The following is a 20,154-nucleotide window of genomic DNA, read 5'->3' on the forward strand; positions in this document are numbered from 1 at the left end:
AGTGAGCAATCAGATTACATTTAGTCACTGAATTAGTCATGGCTGTGTTTTGGGTGCAACATGGATTAAATCCAATCAGTTTGCCATCTGTCATTCCCAATACAAGTACACTGGATCTGCAGGCAAAGTGTCAAAGCACGCTAGCAGATCTTTTACATCAGACCTCCACCCCAGCTCCCTGAGGTGAGGCATTTGAGTGCCTCACTCTGCAACACATATTCATTTTCATGTATTTATTGGCTTTTCCCTCATTTGCTGTATTTTTTTAGCCAAAGGAAGAACAATGACTTTAATTTGATGACTTCGTCATCCTAAACTGGTTCACAAGTCATCTTATATCATTGTCCAGTATATATCAATAATGCAAAATGAAAAAGTAAAAACAAACAAGAAAAAAATCAGATGTTTTAGGCATGTAACTAATTTGATGATTTTTTTCTTGTTTTTTTTTTTTTAACCCTCTGGGGTCGACGCCATCGTATATGACGGCTAAGACCAAGCTTTACTAAATTATAAATAACTTTTGAATGACATGAGATAGAAACTTACCTTTTTTTTTTTTTTGCTGAAAAGTTAACTCTGCGGACTTTTGAGCCAGCCATCGGCCATCTTTGTACTTCTCATAAAAGCTGTGTGATGACATGCGCAATGTGAGTGTCCACTCGGAATTGGTTCACCAATTGGTTTTCCAAAATTCAATCGTAGGGCAGATTTACCTGACGTGAAAAGCCAAAGATCATTTTCAGGAGTGATATGTTACTAGTTGACCCATTTGAATAGCCCCCTGGGTGCTCCAATGAGTACATACTATTAGTACATACTCAGTGTGCCCTGCGCCATTACGCACAGCGATCAGTGAAAGTAGGAGCAGACGGAGGGCCTCTGATGACAATCTCACGTGCTCAAACAAAGAGTGTGTAACTATCAGGATTGCTCCACTAGTTTGCATGTGAATGTTACTGGATAACTCTGCTGCTTTCTCTGCGTAAAGCACTGTTTACCATATCAATGGATAACAAAACGCATAGACCATTTTGTATATATTGATCAAAATGTGCATTTGTGTTTATTGTTTGAACCTTTTTGTTGTACAGACTTTCACACAAGACCTCAAATTACCTTTATAAAGTGTCAAAACAGTTGTTTATTATAGTTTGCTGTGTGTTTTGAATAAATGTGTGTGGAAAATTATTTTTCGCTTTATTTTTTCCTTGTCTATTTTTGATTGTAAACCTTTATTACACTTATAAAACACAACAAAAACATATATATTCTGAAAGCACAGGTTGTCCTGAAAAAAAGGAGACATAAAACTTGATTGTGGGATGCAGGGAGAGCTGTTTTGGCTCTCTGTTGGAACTGTTTACACCGAGACTGCTACCTGCTGCTTTGGACTTTGAACTAACAGTCTTTTTCAAGACTTTTTTACTTTTTTTTTTACTTTTTCACCGTGCTCCAACGCCTAAAGAAGACCTCTAACAGTCGAAACATCGTGACGGAGCACTTTTATCAGCTAACTTTCATCAGCGTTGGCAAGCTAACTAGCTTGCTAACGCTTTCGTTTTTATTTTTTTTTAGCACTGTTGTCGTGCGTTACCTGTGCTGCTCCACAGCGTGTCTAGTGGATTTTTGTTTTATTTTAGCACCGTTGTTGTGCGTTCGCTGTTGCCGTGCGTTACCTGTGCTACTTCATGGCCTGTCTGGTGCCTTAACTAAGGCACTCCTTCTGCTGAATCACCTCTAAATTATTTACACATTATTCACTTTGTGTGTTTTTAGGAATCCGCTAGGTTGCGTAGCTACTAGCTCTTAGCCGATTTAGCATGGCGGCTTCTCCTGTCTCTCCCGCACTTTTCTGCTCTGGGTGTGAAATGTTTAGTTATTCCTCGGCCTCCTTTAGCAGTAACGGTACTTGTAATAAGTGCAGCTTATTCGTAGCTTTGGAGGCCAGGCTGGGCGAATTGGAGACTCGGCTCCGCACCGTGGAAAATTCTACAGCTAGCCAGGCCCCTGTAGTCGGTGCGGACCAAGGTAGCTTAGCCGCCGTTAGTTCCCCCCTGGCAGATCCTGGGCAGTCGGGAAAGCAGGCTGACTGGGTGACTGTGAGGAGGAAGCGTAGCCCTAAAGAGAAGCCCCGTGTACACCGTCAACCCATTCACATCTCTAACCGTTTTTCCCCACTCGACGATACACTTGCCGAGGATCAAACTCTGGTTATTGGCGACTCTGTTTTGAGAAATGTGAAGTTAGCGACACCAGCAACCATTGTCAATTGTCTTCCGGGGGCCAGAGCAGGCGACATTGAAGGACATTTGAAATTGCTGGCTAAGGCTAAGCGTAAATTTGGTAAGATTGTAATTCACGTCGGCAGTAATGACACTCGGTTACGCCAATCGGAGGTCACTAAAATTAACATTAAATCGGTGTGTAACTTTGCAAAAACAATGTCGGTGTTGTGTGGGCCGCTGAAGAGGAGGTACTGCTGGCCCACCACCACCAGAGGGCGCCCTGCTTGGAGTGCGGGCTCCAAGCACGAGAGGGCGCCAGACCCAGAAGAAGTGACAGCTGTCACTCATCCTCTGCACCAGCTGTCACTCGTTATCATCACTACCATAAAAGCCGGACTGCAACTCCACCTCCCCGCCGAGAAATCGACTACCAGAACCAAGGTAATTTCTCTGCTGACTAATACGCTGTCTAACTTTGTTCTGTGTGCAGTCGCATTCCTGTGAAGACCCAGAAGAGGGACAAACAGGAGCTGCACGAGTGTGTGTGATTTGGAGGTGGAGGTGCTCCCTCCTAACGGTATCTGGACTATAGATTACTGAGTGTGCGGACTCACACTCACACATCATATTTCTGCTTTCTTCCAGCAGTACCAGGGTCGACAGTCGAAGACAGAGGCCACCTGGGGACTCGGGACTTGGCGGCTCCGGTGTTCTTCAGGCCGTTGGTGGTGGAAGCCGTGTGGGACGCGGCTTCTCTCTCGTCGGGCGTCTTCTATCTTCGAGCCTGCCCACACTTCACCTGGTGTTTATTGACTGTGAAATTAAGACACGTTTCGTTGTGTAATATCACAACATTAAATTGTTACCTTTTGGCTTACTCATTGTCCGTTCATTTGCGCCCCCTGTTGTGGGTCCGTGCTACGACACCTTCCCAACAGGATTTCTCGGCCATCGTCATGGACTCCGAGGGGCGTCAACTCCAGCTTGAACGGCCAATGGAAGAGCCAGGAGCGCAGGCGTCAGCGGGAGGCGGGTTGAGTGAGCTGCAGCAGATCTTAACCGCCTTCAAGGCCCGGTTAGAATTTGTGACCGAGCAGAGTGTCCTCCTTAATCGGAGGGTGGAGGCTCTCACCGCCAGGGTGGAAGCGCGCGATCAGGGCGCTGCTGCAGCCACTCCTCTGGCTGGTCCTGGGCCCGTATTAGACGTTCCACTGGTCGTTCAACGAACCCCCCCACCGTCCCCTGAAGCATACATAAGCCCTCCGGAACCGTACGGGGGCTGTGTCGAGACGTGCGCGGACTTCCTCATGCAGTGTTCGCTCGTCTTTTCACAGCGCCCCGTCATGTACGCATCAGACGCTAGCCGGGTGGCTTATGTTATTAATTTGCTTCGAGGAGAGGCACGCGCATGGGCTACGGCGCTTTGGGAGCAGAATTCACGGCTCCTAACGTCTTATACTGGGTTTGTACGGGAATTCAAACAAGTGTTTGATCATCCCAACAGAGGCGAGACCGCTTCGAACGTGCTGCTGTCGATGAGACAGGGGCGCCGTAGCGCAGCCGAGTATGCAGTTGGCTTCCGCATCGCGGCAGCGAGGTCCGGCTGGAATAACGTTGCGCTCTGCGCCGCCTTTGTAAATGGACTGTCCCCGGTCCTCAAGGAGCACCTACTGGCCAAGGAGGAACCGCGGGAATTTGACGGGCTGATCGATTTGGTTATACGTTTAGACAACCGTTTAAGCGAGCATCGTCGGGAGCAGGCCGGGAGGCATGACCGGGCACGAGTCGTCCCTCCCCCTTCCGGTTCCGACAAGGTGACGTCGTCCCCACGCTTCACTGCCAGAGAGCTCCGTGTGGCTACAGCTCCCCCTGCTGAGGAGGCTAGGGACACGAGTAGGGCCAAATTAAAGTCAAACATCAGACAAAGGAGGCTGGCCCACGGGGAGTGTTTCGTCTGCGGCTCTTGCGAGCACATGCAGAAGGACTGCCCTAAAACGGTCAAACTACAACGCCCGTCCTTAGAAACTGGGCTAAGGGTGGGTCATAACACGCACGCGGGAAAACCCCGCAAATCTGCACGAATCCCAGTAACAATCCTTTGTGGGGATTTAACCCTTCATGCCCCAGCACTGATAGACACAGGGTCTGAAGGGAATCTGCTGGACAGCAGATGGGTAAAGGAAGTAGGGCTCCCTCTGGTGGCTCTGCCGGCACCATTGCAGGTGCGAGCACTAGATGGCACCCTGCTTCCATTAATCACACATTAGACACAACCAGTGACTTTGGTTGTGTCTGGGAATCACAGGGAGGAGATAGTGTTCCATGTAACACCTTCTACCTCCCGAGTGATTTTGGGCTTTCCATGGATGGTGAAGCACAATCCCCGGATTGATTGGCCGTCTGGGGTTGTGACGCAGTGGAGCGAAACCTGCCACCGGGAGTGCTTAGGATCCTCGGTTCCTCCCGGCACTACGGCTAATGAGGAGGTCAAAGTTCCCCCCAATCTATCGGCGGTGCCAAAGGAGTACCACGATCTTGCTGACGTTTTCAGCAAAGATCTGGCACTCACTCTTCCCCCGCACCGACCGTATGATTGTGCCATCGATTTGGTCCCGGGCGCTGAGTACCCGTCCAGCAGGCTGTACAACCTCTCACGTCCGGAACGCGAATCAATGGAGACCTACATCCGGGACTCCTTAGCTGCCGGGCTGATCCGGAACTCCACCTCCCCGATGGGTGCTGGTTTCTTTTTTGTGGACAAGAAAGACGGCGGACTCCGTCCATGCATTGATTACAGAGGGCTGAACGAGATCACGGTTCGCAACCGATACCCGTTACCTCTGTTAGATTCAGTGTTCACGCCCCTGCATGGAGCCCAAATTTTCACAAAATTGGATCTTAGAAACGCGTACCACCTGGTTCGGATCCGGAAGGGAGACGAATGGAAGACGGCATTCAACACCCCGTTAGGTCATTTTGAGTACCTGGTCATGCCGTTCGGCCTCACTAATGCCCCCGCGACGTTCCAAGCTTTGGTAAATGACGTCTTGCGGGACTTCCTGCATCGGTTCGTCTTCGTATATCTGGACGATATACTCATCTTTTCCCCGGACCCTGAGACCCATGTCCAGCATGTACGTCAGGTCCTACAGCGGTTGTTGGAGAACCGGCTGTTTGTGAAGGGCGAGAAGTGCGAGTTCCACCGCACTTCTTTGTCCTTCCTGGGGTTCATCATCTCCTCCAACTCCGTCGCCCCTGATCCGGCTAAGGTTGCGGCGGTGAGAGATTGACCCCAACCAACAAGCCGCAGGAAACTACAGCAGTTCCTAGGCTTTGCAAATTTCTACAGGAGGTTCATTAAAGGTTACAGTCAGGTAGTTAGCCCCCTGACTGCCCTGACCTCCACCAACGTCCCCTTCGCCTGGTCGGATCGGTGCGAAGCCGTGTTCCAGGAGTTGAAACGCCGGTTCTCGACTGCACCAGTTCTGGTGCAGCCTGATCCTGATCGCCAGTACATAGTAGAGGTGGACGCCTCTGACTCAGGGATAGGAGCCGTGCTGTCCCAGAGCGTGGAGGCTGATAAAGTTCTCCATCCTTGTGCCTTTTATTCCCGCAGGTTGACCCCAGCTGAACGGAACTATGACGTCGGCAATCGGGAACTTCTTGCGGTGAAGGAGGCTCTTGAAGAGTGGAGACACCTGCTGGAGGGGGCATCGTTGCCCTTCACGGTTTTCACTGACCATCGGAACCTGGAGTACATCCGGACCGCCAAGCGGCTGAACCCCAGGCAAGCCCGCTGGTCTCTGTTCTTCGGGCGCTTTGACTTCCAGATCACGTATCGCCCCGGGACCAAGAACCAAAAACCAGATGCATTGTCCCGGGTACACGAAGAAGAAGCCAAAGCGGAGCTGTCGAACCCCACCGAGACCATCATCCCCGAGTCCACTGTTGTGGCCACCCTCACCTGGGACGTGGAGAAGACCGTCCGGGAGGCCCTGACAAGGAGCCCGGACCCGGGGACTGGCCCCAAGAACAGACTGTACGTCCCACCAGAGGCAAGAGCTGCCGTATTGGACTTCTGTCACGGGTCCAAGCTCTCCTGTCATCCCGGAGTGCGTAGGACCGTGGCAGTAGTCCAGCAGCGCTTCTGGTGGGCGTCCCTGGAAACCGACGTCCGGGACTACGTCCAGGCCTGTACCATCTGCGCCAGGGGCAAGGCAGACCATCGGAGGACGACGGGACTCCTCCAGCCCCTGCCGGTGCCTCATCGCCCCTGGTCTCACATCGGCCTGGACGTCATCACGGGCCTCCCGCCGTCCCAGGGCAACACCGTTATTCTCACGATAGTGGACCGGTTCTCCAAGGCGGCCCACTTCGTGGCCCTCCCGAAGCTCCTGACAGCCCAGGAGACGGCAGACCTTCTGGTCCACCACGTCATGCGGCTGCATGGGATACCATCGGACATTGTATCAGATCGTGGTCCCCAGTTCTCTTCGCAGGTGTGGAAGAGTTTCTGTAAGGAGCTGGGGGCCACCGTGAGTCTCTCGTCCGGGTACCACCCCCAGACCAACGGCCAGGCAGAGCGGGCTAACCAGGAGTTGGAACAGGCCCTTCGCTGCGTCACCTCCGCGCACCCGGCGGCCTGGAGTCACCATCTGGCCTGGATCGAGTATGCCCATAACAGCCAAGTCTCGTCTGCTACCGGCCTCTCCCCTTTTGAGGCATGTTTGGGGTTCCAGCCCCCATTGTTCCCGCTGGTGGAGGGAGAGGTCGGTGTGCCCTCGGTCCAGGCCCACCTCAGGAGGTGCCGCCGGGTGTGGCGGACCGCCCGCTCTGCCCTGTTAAAAGCCCGGACGAGGGCCAAGACCCATGCGGACCGCCGACGTTCCCCGGCCCCAACATACCAGCCCGGGCAGGAGGTGTGGCTCTCGACCAAGGACATCCCTTTGTGTGTCGACTCCCCAAAACTAAAGGACAGATTCATCGGACCCTTTCGTATCCTCAAGATCATCAACCCGGCCGCAGTGAAGCTTCAACTCCCGGCTTCACTGCGGATTCACCCTGTCTTTCATGTTTCCCGTCTCAAACCACACCACACCTCGCCCCTCTGTACTCCGGGACCTACGCCGCCTCCTGCCCGGCTCATTGACGGGGAGCCTGCCTGGACAGTCCGCAGGCTCCTGGACGTCCGTCGTAAGGGCCGGGGTTTCCAATATCTGGTGGACTGGGAGGGGTATGGACCTGAAGAACGCTCCTGGGTGAAGAGGAGCTTCATCCTGGACCCGGCCCTCCTGGCCGAATTCTACACAAGACATCCGGACAAGCCTGGTCGGACGCCAGGAGGCGCCCGTTGAGGGGGGGGGTCCTGTTGTGTGGGCCGCTGAAGAGGAGGTACTGCTGGCCCACCACCACCAGAGGGCGCCCTGCTTGGAGTGCGGGCTCCAAGCACGAGAGGGCGCCAGACCCAGAAGAAGTGACAGCTGTCACTCATCCTCTGCACCAGCTGTCACTCGTTATCATCACTACCATAAAAGCCGGACTGCAACTCCACCTCCCCGCCGAGAAATCGACTACCAGAACCAAGGTAATTTCTCTGCTGACTAATACGCTGTCTAACTTTGTTCTGTGTGCAGTCGCATTCCTGTGAAGACCCAGAAGAGGGACAAACAGGAGCTGCACGAGTGTGTGTGATTTGGAGGTGGAGGTGCTCCCTCCTAACGGTATCTGGACTATAGATTACTGAGTGTGCGGACTCACACTCACACATCATATTTCTGCTTTCTCTCTCGTCGGGCATCTTCTATCTTCGAGCCTGCCCACACTTCACCTGGTGTTTATTGACTGTGAAATTAAGACACGTTTCGTTGTGTAATATCACAACATTAAATTGTTACCTTTTGGCTTACTCATTGTCCGTTCATTTGCGCCCCCTGTTGTGGGTCCGTGCTACGACACCTTCCCAACAGTCGGACTCTGTTGTTTTCTCTGGGCCCCTCCCCAATCAGACCGGGAGTGACATGTTTAGCCGCATGTTCTCCTTGAATTGCTGGTTGTCTGAGTGGTGTCCAAAAAATTAGGTGGGCTTCATAGATAATTGGCAAAGCTTCTGGGGAAAACCTGGTCTTGTTAGGAGAGACGGCATCCATCCTACTTTGGATGGAGCAGCTCTCATTTCTAGAAATCTGGCCAATTTTCTTGGATCCTCCAAACTGTGACTGTCCAGCATTGGGACCAGGAGGCAGAGCTGTGGTCTTATACACCTCTCTGCAGCTTCTCTCCCCCTGCCATCCCCTCATTACCCCATCCCCGTAGAGACGGTGCCTGCTCCCAGACCACCAATAACCAGCAAAAATCTATTTAAGCATAAAAATTCAAAAAGAAAAAATAATATAGCACCTTCAACTGCACCACAGACTAAAACAGTTAAATGTGGTCTATTAAACATTAGGTCTCTCTCTTCTAAGTCCCTGTTGGTAAATGATATAATAATTGATCAACGTATTGATTTATTCTGCCTAACAGAAACCTGGTTACAGCAGGATGAATATGTTAGTTTAAATGAGTCAACACCCCCGAGTCACACTAACTGTCAGAATGCTCGTAGCACGGGCCGGGGTGGAGGATTAGCAGCAATCTTCCATTCCAGCTTATTAATTAATCAAAAACCTAGACAGAGCTTTAATTCATTTGAAAGCTTGTCTCTTAGTCTTGTCCATCCAAATTGGAAGTCCCAAAAACCAGTTTTATTTGTTATTATCTATCGTCCACCTGGTCGTTACTGTGAGTTTCTCTGTGAATTTTCAGACCTTTTGTCTGACTTAGTGCTTAGCTCAGACAAGATAATTATAGTGGGCGATTTTAACATCCACACAGATGCTGAGAATGACAGCCTCAACACTGCATTTAATCTATTATTAGACTCTATTGGCTTTGCTCAAAAAGTAAATGAGTCCACCCACCACTTTAATCATATCTTAGATCTTGTTCTGACTTATGGTATGGAAATAGAAGACTTAACAGTATTCCCTGAAAACTCCCTTCTGTCTGATCATTTTTTTAATAACATTTACATTTACCCTGATGGACTACCCTGCAGTGGGGAATAAGTTTCATTACACTAGAAGTCTTTCAGAAAGCGCTGTAACTAGGTTTAAGGATATGATTCCTTCTTTATGTTCTCTAATGTCATATACCAACACAGAGCAGAGTAGCTACCTAAACTCTGTAAGGGAGTTAGAGTATCTCGTCAATAGTTTTACATCCTCATTGAAGACAACTTTGGATGCTGTAGCTCCTCTGAAAAAGAGAGCTTTAAATCAGAAGTGTCTGACTCCGTGGTATAACTCACAAACTCGTAGCTTAAAGCAGATAACCCGTAAGTTGGAGAGGAAATGGCGTCTCACTAATTTAGAAGATCTTCACTTAGCCTGGAAAAAGAGTTTGTTGCTCTATAAAAAAGCCCTCCGTAAAGCTAGGACATCTTTCTACTCATCACTAATTGAAGAAAATAAGAACAACCCCAGGTTTCTTTTCAGCACTGTAGCCAGGCTGACAAAGAGTCAGAGCTCTATTGAGCTGAGTATTCCATTAACTTTAACTAGTAATGACTTCATGACTTTCTTTGCTAACAAAATTTTGACTATTAGAGAAAAAATTACTCATAACCATCCCAAAGATGTATCGTTATCTTTGGCTGCTTTCAGTGATGCCGGTATTTGGTTAGACTCTTTCTCTCCGATTGTTCTGTCTGAGTTATTTTCATTAGTTACTTCATCCAAACCATCAACATGTTTATTAGACCCCATTCCTGCCAGGCTGCTCAAGGAAGTCCTACCATTATTTAATGCTTCAATCTTAAATATGATCAATCTATCTTTGTTAGTTGGCTATGTACCACAGGCTTTTAAGGTGGCAGTAATTAAACCATTACTTAAAAAGCCATCACTTGACCCAGCTATCTTAGCTAATTATAGCCCAATCTCCAACCTTCCTTTTCTCTCAAAGATTCTTGAGAGGGTAGTTGTAAAACAGCTAACTGATCACCTGCAGAGGAATGGTCTATTTGAAGAGTTTCAGTCAGGTTTTAGAATTCATCATAGTACAGAAACAGCATTAGTGAAGGTTACAAATGATCTTCTTATGGCTTCGGACAGTGGACTTATCTCTGTGCTTGTTCTGTTGGACCTCAGTGCTGCTTTTGATACTGTTGACCATAAAATTTTATTACAGAGATTAGAGCATGTCATAGGTATTAAAGGCACTGCGCTGCGGTGATTTGAATCATATTTGTCTAATAGATTACAGTTTGTTCATGTAAATGGGGAATCTTCTTCACAGACTAAAGTTAATTATGGAGTTCCACAAGGTTCTGTGCTAGGACCAATTTTATTCACTTTATACATGCTTCCCTTAGGCAGTATTATTAGACGGTATTGCTTAAATTTTCATTGTTACGCAGATGATACCCAGCTTTATCTATCCATGAAGCCAGAGGATACACACCAATTAGCTAAACTGCAGGATTGTCTTACAGACATAAAGACATGGATGACCTCTAATTTTCTGCTTTTAAACTCAGATAAAACTGAAGTTATTGTACTTGGCCCCACAAATCTTAGAAGCATGGTGTCTAACCAGATCTTTACTCTGGATGGCATTTCCCTGACCTCTAGTAATACTGTGAGAAATCTTGGAGTCATTTTTGATCAGGATATGTCATTCAAAGCGCATATTAAACAAATATGTAGGACTGCCTTTTTGCATTTACGCAATATCTCTAAAGTCAGAAAGGTCTTGTCTCAGAGTGATGCTGAAAAACTAATTCATGCATTTATTTCCTCTAGGCTGGACTATTGTAATTTATTATTATCAGGTTGTCCTAAAAGTTCCCTAAAAAGCCTTCAGTTAATTCAAAATGCTGCAGCTAGAGTACTGACGGGGACTAGCAGGAGAGAGCATATCTCACCCGTGTTGGCCTCTCTTCATTGGCTTCCTGTTAATTCTAGAATAGAATTTAAAATTCTTCTTCTTACTTATAAGGTTTTGAATAATCAGGTCCCATCTTATCTTAGGGACCTCGTAGTACCATATTACCCCATTAGAGCGCTTCGCTCTCAGACTGCAGGCTTACTTGTAGTTCCTAGGGTTTGTAAGAGTAGAATGGGAGGCAGAGCCTTCAGCTTTCAGGCTCCTCTCCTGTGGAACCAGCTCCCAATTCAGATCAGGGAGACAGATACCCTCTCTACTTTTAAGATTAGGCTTAAAACTTTCCTTTTCGCTAAGGCTTATAGTTAGGGCTGGATCAGGTGACCCTGGACCATCCCTTGGTTATGCTGCTTTAGACGTAGACTGTGGGGGGGGTTCCCATGATGCACTGTTTCTTTTTCTTTTTGCTCTGTATGCATCACTCTGCATTTAATCATTAGTGATCGATCTCTGCCCCCCTCCACAGCATGTCTTTTTCCTGGTTCTTTCCCTCAGCCCCAACCAGTCTCAGCAGAAGACTGCCCCTCCCTGAGCCTGTTTCTGCTGGCGGTTTCTTCCTGTTAAAAGGGAGTTTTTCCTTCCCACTGTAGCCAAGTGCTTGCTCATAGGGGGTCGTTTTGACCGTTGGGGTTTTTCATAATTATTGTATGGCCTTGCCTTACAATATAAAGCGCCTTGGGGCAACTGTTTGTTGTGATTTGGCGCTATATAAAAAAAAAGTTGATTGATTGATTGATTTATGCCAGGCGAGTGAACTGTCCAAAAAATGCCCTCAGACCCCAGAGGGTTAAGGATACACACACAAAAGTAGCCAACTCCTTTTTTATTTTCCTATTCCAAAATGAAACCTGGAAAAAATGTTTGGTTGCTGTTATTTATTAAATTCAAGTAGCTTAATTCAACTTGCATTTGCATTAGGTGTTATTGTGTATTCTTGCATCACTGTGTGTGTTTGTTCGGCCTCCAAGCAAAGTGCTGCCCAAGCTCTGTCTGCACTCCAAATCCCATCAGCCTTTGGGGCACTGGAAACACGGTTTGCCCATGGAAAGGGTTTTTTTTTTTTTTTTTTTTGGAAAGACTTTGCTGCAAGCTGCCAGATCACCAGAACAAACCTACGGTTCACACGCGGAATAATTTGATTATAATAGGGAGACTGCCGTCTGTCCACACTGACGATGGATATGCAGGCTTTTATTTAACATTCAGGGGATTCAGCTTTAAAGTGCACTTAGGTGAAGTTTAGGCTCATGCAGAGTGCACTTATTAGAAGAGGGTGTGTGCTTTACTCTTTGAATAATGAATGATTTCTGTGCAACAAACCACACACACACACAGCATATGTAAACATGTACACATTCAATAACTTTGTGATAAGATGTGTAGAATTCCAGAACTTGAAGTAATTTTTTTACCTTTCTTCTAGTCTTCCTCTATTTTTACCTTTCCTCTTTTTCTCTGGCACAAAGAAAGGTGTAGCGTGACAGGTTCTGTCGTCTACATTCAACAAACACAAGATGAGACTGGTCCAGGGAGGAGAGCTGGTTGTTAATCCTCACTGCTTTTGGTTTCCTTTTTTTGTCTCTTCTCTTCCTTTTCCTCCATTCTCTCCAGTTCTGCTGCAGCTGGCCAATGATGCGTTTCCAAGGGACATGATGCTGGCTCTGTCCTACTTACTGGCCCTGCCTCAGGTAGGTGAACTCACTCTCGCTGGATAAAAGCGAGACGGTGTTGTAGCGAGAGTGTGGAAACACGGCTCTATTGATCTGTCATGTTTCCCGATGAGCTTTTCTGCTTGACAGTTTGTGTTACCAGGCCGACAAACTCAAAGCGGCGGCAGAACAATGAGATTGCACGTCAAATACAGCCCGTCGGAAAAAAAAAGTTTCATGCCTACCTTGGATCAATCAGCGCTGACCCGCGTTCTGAAGCTTATTTGCCTCACCTCTTGTACCTCCTCTACCTCCTGCCATTACACATCCTGTTTTTTGAATATGGCTCATTCATTTTGCGCGGGTCTGTCCCCGCCAGCTGTCAGAGGAACAGATCTAAGAGTTAGTATAACAAACATGCAAGACACAGGGAGAGAAGCTTGTTGCCAATGAAGATTGTTGGGGGAATTGGTGATATGGGGCGGGATTGGTCTCTATATGTGTGTGTGGGTGTAGATGTCACACAATCTGTCTGATCAGGCAGTTTCCAAAGTGGTGGGCAAGTAGAGCACCACAAACAACAAGACAGGCCTGGTAGCATGCCCTGAGTCACACCAGCTAGGTGAAATATGGATAATCCTATGGTTGTGTAGCCATGGGGATCCTCAACACTGGGACACCTGCATGCTGGATGATGCATAAAGAAACACCACTTGGCTGCTGTAGCTGATACTTCCTCACCACCCAAGAGGCTTGTTTGATACAAAGTCCTTCCAGCAGTATCCACGAATCCTCCAAGGAGACATAGCACTAAAGACATCCGTTCGCCATCCAGGAAGACAGAAAGCTCCAGTTACCCCAAAGACTTGGACCTTTGTTCTCCTGCAGATATCTGCATCAACAAACACTTCTGTCCAGTGACCTCATGACTCCATCATCTCTTCCCAAACGTTTCTCAATTTCCCAGGCGGAGGAACCAGAGACACAAACGTCACTGTTGAGATAAATGAACGTTGATAAGTTCAACACTTCCACTGCATACAGATAAACTTCTGATGGCCGAGTCCAGGAAGCCACTGACTGCCCAGATTTTAGCCTTGATTGAGGAAATTGCAAACCCAGACATTCCCATTCCTCACTCGGCTTCTTCTTGCAGTCAGGGTATCCGTCGATTCCGTAAAGAACACAGCATTGTCCATGAAGTCGAGGTGCGGTTAACCTTTCCAGAGAAAAATGTGCTGTGAAACCAAAAGCAAATTTATGTAATTCTGTGGCACAAAACCAAGGTATGCACCCTGTATCATGGAGTGAGTGGATAAATCCATCCCTTGCCATTTTTAACAAGATAACTCAAAAATAGTAAATGCAGTAAACAGTAAATCTTGAGAGCTCCCAAATTAAAATGGCATATATTAATATGGATAATGGGGTTAAAAATTGGCTGATGTTGGTTTACCAGATCAACAGAAAGTGTGTTTGTTTTGCTTATTTAATATACCACATGGACACGTCTGAGCTTGAGGCAGTGGGGCTATTGGGAATTTTCTGTCTGTCTGTCCAGTCGTCCATCCATCTTTCGGTCTGTGTATATAAAATATGAATGTTGATTGTTTCTGTGGCAGGTTTTCATTCCTGCCACTTGACATAAATAATTGAGTAACTTTTCAGTCCTGTCAGGGCTTAAACTTATGCAGACAGGACTGTTGGAGCATCTCTAACATCTGATATACGATGCAATCTCTTGCCACTCGCGCAGTGACTAATTCACACAAGTCGGCAGGTGTCAATGGGATGCATTCATTTGGGCACACAAATTACCAATGCACGCTCGCAAATTCCTAATGCATGGATTGGAATAATTTGTCATTTTCCCTCTAGTGCGAGCCACCGATCTCCTGTGGCTCATTCACTCAGCCATAAATTAGATGGAAAAGGGAACCTGTGAAGCAGTGTTTTAATTTGTGCACACAAAATATTATTACTTTCCCCCCAATGACACCTACTGTGCTCATTAGTATCTAAGATGCTCTCTCTGACAGTCTCTTTCTCTCATTTTTGTTTTTCTTTTTCCACGTCCACTTCCAGGTGTTGGATGCCAACAGGTGTTTTGAGAAACAGTGTCATTCTGCTCTGTCGCTCCAGCTTGCCGCCTACTACTACTCTCTGCAGATCCACACCCGCCTGAAACCCTGCTTCAAGGACAAGAACCACATTCTGTACCAGGTACATTTGTGCTTTAGGGTTCAGCAGTTTGCATGGCCAGGGGGTCCTTGCTGCCAGCATTGCATTTTTTCTAACTCTTAATTTGTAAATTCTTCATCTATTATGGTAAATGGTAAATGGACTGCATTTATATAGCACTTTTCCATCTGCATCAGGCGCTCAAAGCGCTTTACAATCAGGCTTGGGGAGTAACGGAATACATGTAACGGCGTTGCGTAATTAGGATACAAAAAAAGGTAACTGTATTCCGCTACAGTTACAGAAAAAAAGACATATTCAGATTACAGGTATATTTAGTAAAAATGGGGATTACTTCGCAGGATTACAATTTTGATGCATTTTATGATATTATCTGTATATAATATTTTTTTTTCTTTGAAACGAAAACGTCCCTTCATGGACAGTGACATGACGTCTCCTAACCGGCAAAATATTGAAGTTCCCAGATGTTTCTGTGTAGGCTCTCAGTTGTCCAGGTGGTTTCCATAGTAGAGAAGCTTGAATCTTTGGCTGGACTGGGTTGCTTGACGTGAGGACGTTTCGCTTCAAATCACAGAAGCTTCCTCAGCTAAAATTCTTGCTCTGGTAGTCTGACTTCTGTCACAAGAGTCAAGACAGAAGTCAGACTACCAGAGCAAGAATTTTAGCTGAGGAAGCTTCTGTGATTTGAAGTGAAACGTCCTCACGTCAAGCAACCCAGTCCAGTCGAAGATTCAAGCTTCTCTACTAAGTTCCCGGATGTTAATGCATTTTCAATGGAGATCCGCGACTGAACACACTCAGAAAAATGCTCGCAAAATACTTGTTACAAAAATGCCATTTTGACCTGGATATTGAGCCAGTAAAATTAAATTACAATAAATTATGTCAGGAAAGTATTAAACTTACTCGGACACACACACATTCCCAAATATTACTGTTGAAAGTTAAACGGATCTGCGCTGTTCGTCCTGAAGCTGCTGCTCAACGCAGCTCCTAAAACCATTACAATACATTTATATACATATTATATTTTTACACAATCCTTGATTGACCGAGTTTCATTCATGAAGTCAGTGGTGTGTGTACACATCTCTATGTGTGGGTGTGACTCTGAGTGGCGCATGGCATCTCATTATTTTAAGGTGCAAATTAAAAAAAATCCTCAGTCTTGTCAAACAATTTTAATCACTAACGACAAGTATTTTAACTAGACATTGGTCTAGCATTGGAATATATCAACTAGACATAAGTGAAGAGTTAATGGTCTGTGTCATTGGGCGACACAGGTACGGCAGGAGACATACAGCTGTTTATCATCCAAATATCACAGACAAAGTGACAAGAAGAACCAAAACCACTTACTTATGTAAGGAAAGATTGTCTCCCTTGTTCCTCCGTTTGTGCCTTTGCCAACATGCGCAGCTTTCCGGCATATTCCACCTGTTTCTTGAACTTCTATGTACGCAAATCACTAACTTGCCCGGAATTAAAATGGCGATCACGCCTCCTTACTGACAGTATTTACTTAATGTTTTTCATTATGCTGTTCATATTTTGAAAGTTCAATAAGTGGACTGATATGTTAAACATAGTGCGAATTTACTGAACAAGTAGTAGACGTTTTTTTGTTGTTGTTTTGTATATTGTTCTGGAAGCCACTTTTAATTACAAATTCATCCGCACACCACCTGAGTTTTCATTATCCTTCATTTGTTTGGCATTTTTTGTTGAAAATTTAGCAGGTGAACACTGAGTGTGTTTAAAACAATATTGTGGCGCTCTTAATTCATAATGTGAAGTAAAATAGAGTATGCCATGTAAAGAAAGTTTTATTTTTGCTTAATAAACTTTACTATGTAGTCAAGACTATTTATATTTAGTTTCTTTTGTCTGTATTAGCATATTTGATATTGGAGTAATCCAGAAGTAATTGAAAGTAATCAAATTACATTACTTTAATATTATGGTACTTAGATTACGTTAATGACTACATTTTTCAACAGGTAACTGGTAACTGTATCGGAATACATTTTTAAAGTAACCCTCCCAACCCTGTTTACAATAATGCCTCACTTTCACCCCGATGTCAGGATGCTGCCACACAAGGTACTCACTACACACCAGGAGCAACTAGGGGATTAAGGACCTTACCCAAGGGCCCTTAGTGATTTTCTGGTCAGTCTGGAATTTGAACCAAGGATCCTCTGGTCTCAAGCCTAACACTTAACCACTAGACCATCATCTCCCCTATTATGCTTATTTGTATTTCCAAAGGTCAACAGACTGTCACTATTAATGCATTCTGTTGTTCTGTGGTGTTGTTGATGACAAGTCCTTAGAATGTCGGTATTATTAGTATGATATTGACCTGTCAAGAGAGTGATTTCCAAAGGAAAAAATCATTGTAATGGTATTAACTGCAAAAATACCACCGAGACTAAAAATGACTACAATTACATATTCTTTCACAAGTCCTTAGAATGTGGGCAATGCAGGTATTATTAATATCATATTGACCTGAATACAAGATGGTCCTGATTATAAGACTAAAGTCAATTTGTCAAGAGAGTCATTTCCAAAGGAAAAAAAATAAATCATTGTAATGGTATTAACCGGAATAATACCATCCAGATTGAAAATGACTACAATTACATATGCTTTCACAAGTCCTTAGAATGTGGGTAATGCAGGTATTATTAGTATCATATTGACCTGGATACAAGACGGTCCTGATTATAAGACTAAAGTCAATTTGTGAAGAGGGTAATTTCCAATGGAAAAATCATTGTAATGATATTAACCGGAATAATACCATCCAGATTGAAAATGACTACAATTACATATGCTTTCACAAGTCCTTAGAATGTGGGCAATGCAGGTATTATTAATATCATATTGACCTGAATACAAGATGGTCCTGATTATAAGACTAAAGTCAATTTGTCAAGAGAGTCATTTCCAAAGGAAAAAAAATAAATCATTGTAATGGTATTAACCGGAATAATACCATCCAGATTGAAAATGACTACAATTACATATGCTTTCACAAGTCCTTAGAATGCGGGTAATGCAGGTATTATTAGTATCATATTGACCTGAATACAAGACGGCCCTGATTATAAGACTAAAGTTAAAAATACTATCTAGATTGAAAATGAGTACAATTATGTATGCTTTCACAAATAATAACCAACTTCTCAATTTTTTTAATCATTAATCTGAAATGTATCTGTGTGCTGCTGTTTTGTGTGTATGTTTTTACTGAAAATGATGGTTTCCTTTCCACAGCGCTCAAAAAAGCAAATGTAATTTTTGTGACAACATGATTTGTTAGGTGTAATTTTCTGAGTCTGTGCAAGTCGTAATGTTGCTTTTTATCTTTACCAAGTGAGGCAGGGGCAAAAAACCTTGAGTGGACAAGATAGGAGCAGAAATCAAAATATATAAGTGAGGGGAGGATGCAGTTTCGGGGGGTGTGAGGGGTAATTGGTGGAGATGGAAAGGAGAAATGGCTCTGACCTTTTCCTTGAGTGGGTTGTCATGTAGGTGGAAGGAGGGGAAGTAAAATGTTGAAATAAAAGTGCGGTGGGCAAGAAAAAAGGACTTCAAAACAAGTACATAAGTGTGCCCAAGCTGACAGTCAAGGTCAGTGTTGTGCACAGTGGTAGAAAAACCCAGCGCACGCTCAACTCACACGATTACAAGTTTATCCTGAACGCGGCACACACATCCATGCATCCTAATGTCAGTAATCATCTGCCATCCTGCTGCCTCAAGTGAAGTTCAAGTCCATTAACTTTCTCTGCTCTCTACTTCAGCCGCTGTACCTCCATTATTAACTAATTTATGTTTTTATCTGTCATGTCTGCTGAGTTTTTCCCTTGAGTGTTTTACAAGGGAGAGTGCTTATTATTTTGTTGTTGTCTTACCTTTACTCAATTTTTAGTGACAAGGAAGTGACCTCTTTTACTGTGCTTTTCACTTCTTCCTTTTTTTCTTATGCTTTTATTATGGATCAGTTCCATTCGGTGCAACACGATATGAGCTATGTGCAATGACGTTGACGTCGGCGTGACCCTTTTAAAGTTCTCCGTCGCATCTTTATGCAATTTGCCACAGGAACAATGGATTTTTCTGGATTAATTTGTCCCTCAATGAGCTCCAGTCATCAACCTCCAAATCAACGGTACGGTACCTGCTGTTTCTCTACAACTTTCCAACACGGAGTCAAAAGAAGATGCTCAAATGACCCGCAAATTCATGGTCATGTTTGTGGACTTTGCTGCCAAATGTATTTGATCCATGATTGAAATGTATTTGGCGGGCGCACTGTAAAACTTGCATATAATGTATTCAGGTGGACCAGCGAATTTTGTCCATTATAATCGAAATCTGTTATATGTTATTTGATCCATGATTGAAATGTAATCAGTGTGCACACTGCAAAAACTATTAAAATATTATAGGAGAGGAAGGAGTGAAAACTTAAAAGTGGCAAATCACAGCGTTTGCGGTCTCAGTTGTTTAGCAGGTGCTCGTCAGGCTACAGGAATGGTTTACAGCCATGCAGAGGGCTGAGATCTAAAGCAGTTTGGTTCATCACATCCAGGGATATGTGTGAAACTTAAAACCATATTACTGTTCAGGCAGCAAGCGCCATTATGTTAATAATCACGGCCTTGAATTATGCCCTGCCTCATTTAGATCCGGTGTCTGAGCACGATTTTGAAAAAAATAAATGCCTGGGCTTTTAATCATGGTAGTACGCTATCCACTTTCCTCAAATCGGTGAGTGTCAGTGCTGGACTACCTCTGTTACCAGACATGTCCAGATTGCTCTGTCCAGTACTGCCATCAACAAAAAAAGAACCCAAGAGCCATTTGAGTAACCTGGTCTTTCCACTCGTCACTTTAGTATTGCGCGCTGTATTGACACAAATCTTTCCAGGAATGTTATTTGGACCAGAGGTGGAAAAATGCTGTAACAACATGCACTGCAATCTGATTTACGAATGCCACCCCCCGACAATTGCTGTTTGAACAGTAGTGGGAATATTTCTTCACTACAGTGCCCGTCTAAAAGGGGT

The 20,154-nt window shown here is 45.2% G+C and overlaps 1 protein-coding gene across 3 annotated transcripts in view; it reads left to right on the forward strand.

The window, feature by feature from the left end:
- The window catches only part of nbas (NBAS subunit of NRZ tethering complex), a 309,279-nt gene that overhangs the window by 155,078 nt on the left and 134,047 nt on the right, over positions 1 to 20,154 (forward strand). For all 3 annotated transcript variants that reach the window (XM_034161663.1, XM_034161660.1, XM_034161661.1), the window contains exons 40-41: positions 12,825 to 12,901; positions 14,948 to 15,085. In XM_034161663.1, the coding sequence (XP_034017554.1) occupies positions 12,825 to 12,901; positions 14,948 to 15,085 (215 nt within the window). The remainder of the gene's footprint in view (positions 1 to 12,824; positions 12,902 to 14,947; positions 15,086 to 20,154) is intronic.

The sequence above is a fragment of the Thalassophryne amazonica genome, chromosome 21 (assembly GCF_902500255.1).
Source record: "Thalassophryne amazonica chromosome 21, fThaAma1.1, whole genome shotgun sequence".
Taxonomy (NCBI): Eukaryota; Metazoa; Chordata; class Actinopteri; order Batrachoidiformes; family Batrachoididae; genus Thalassophryne; species Thalassophryne amazonica.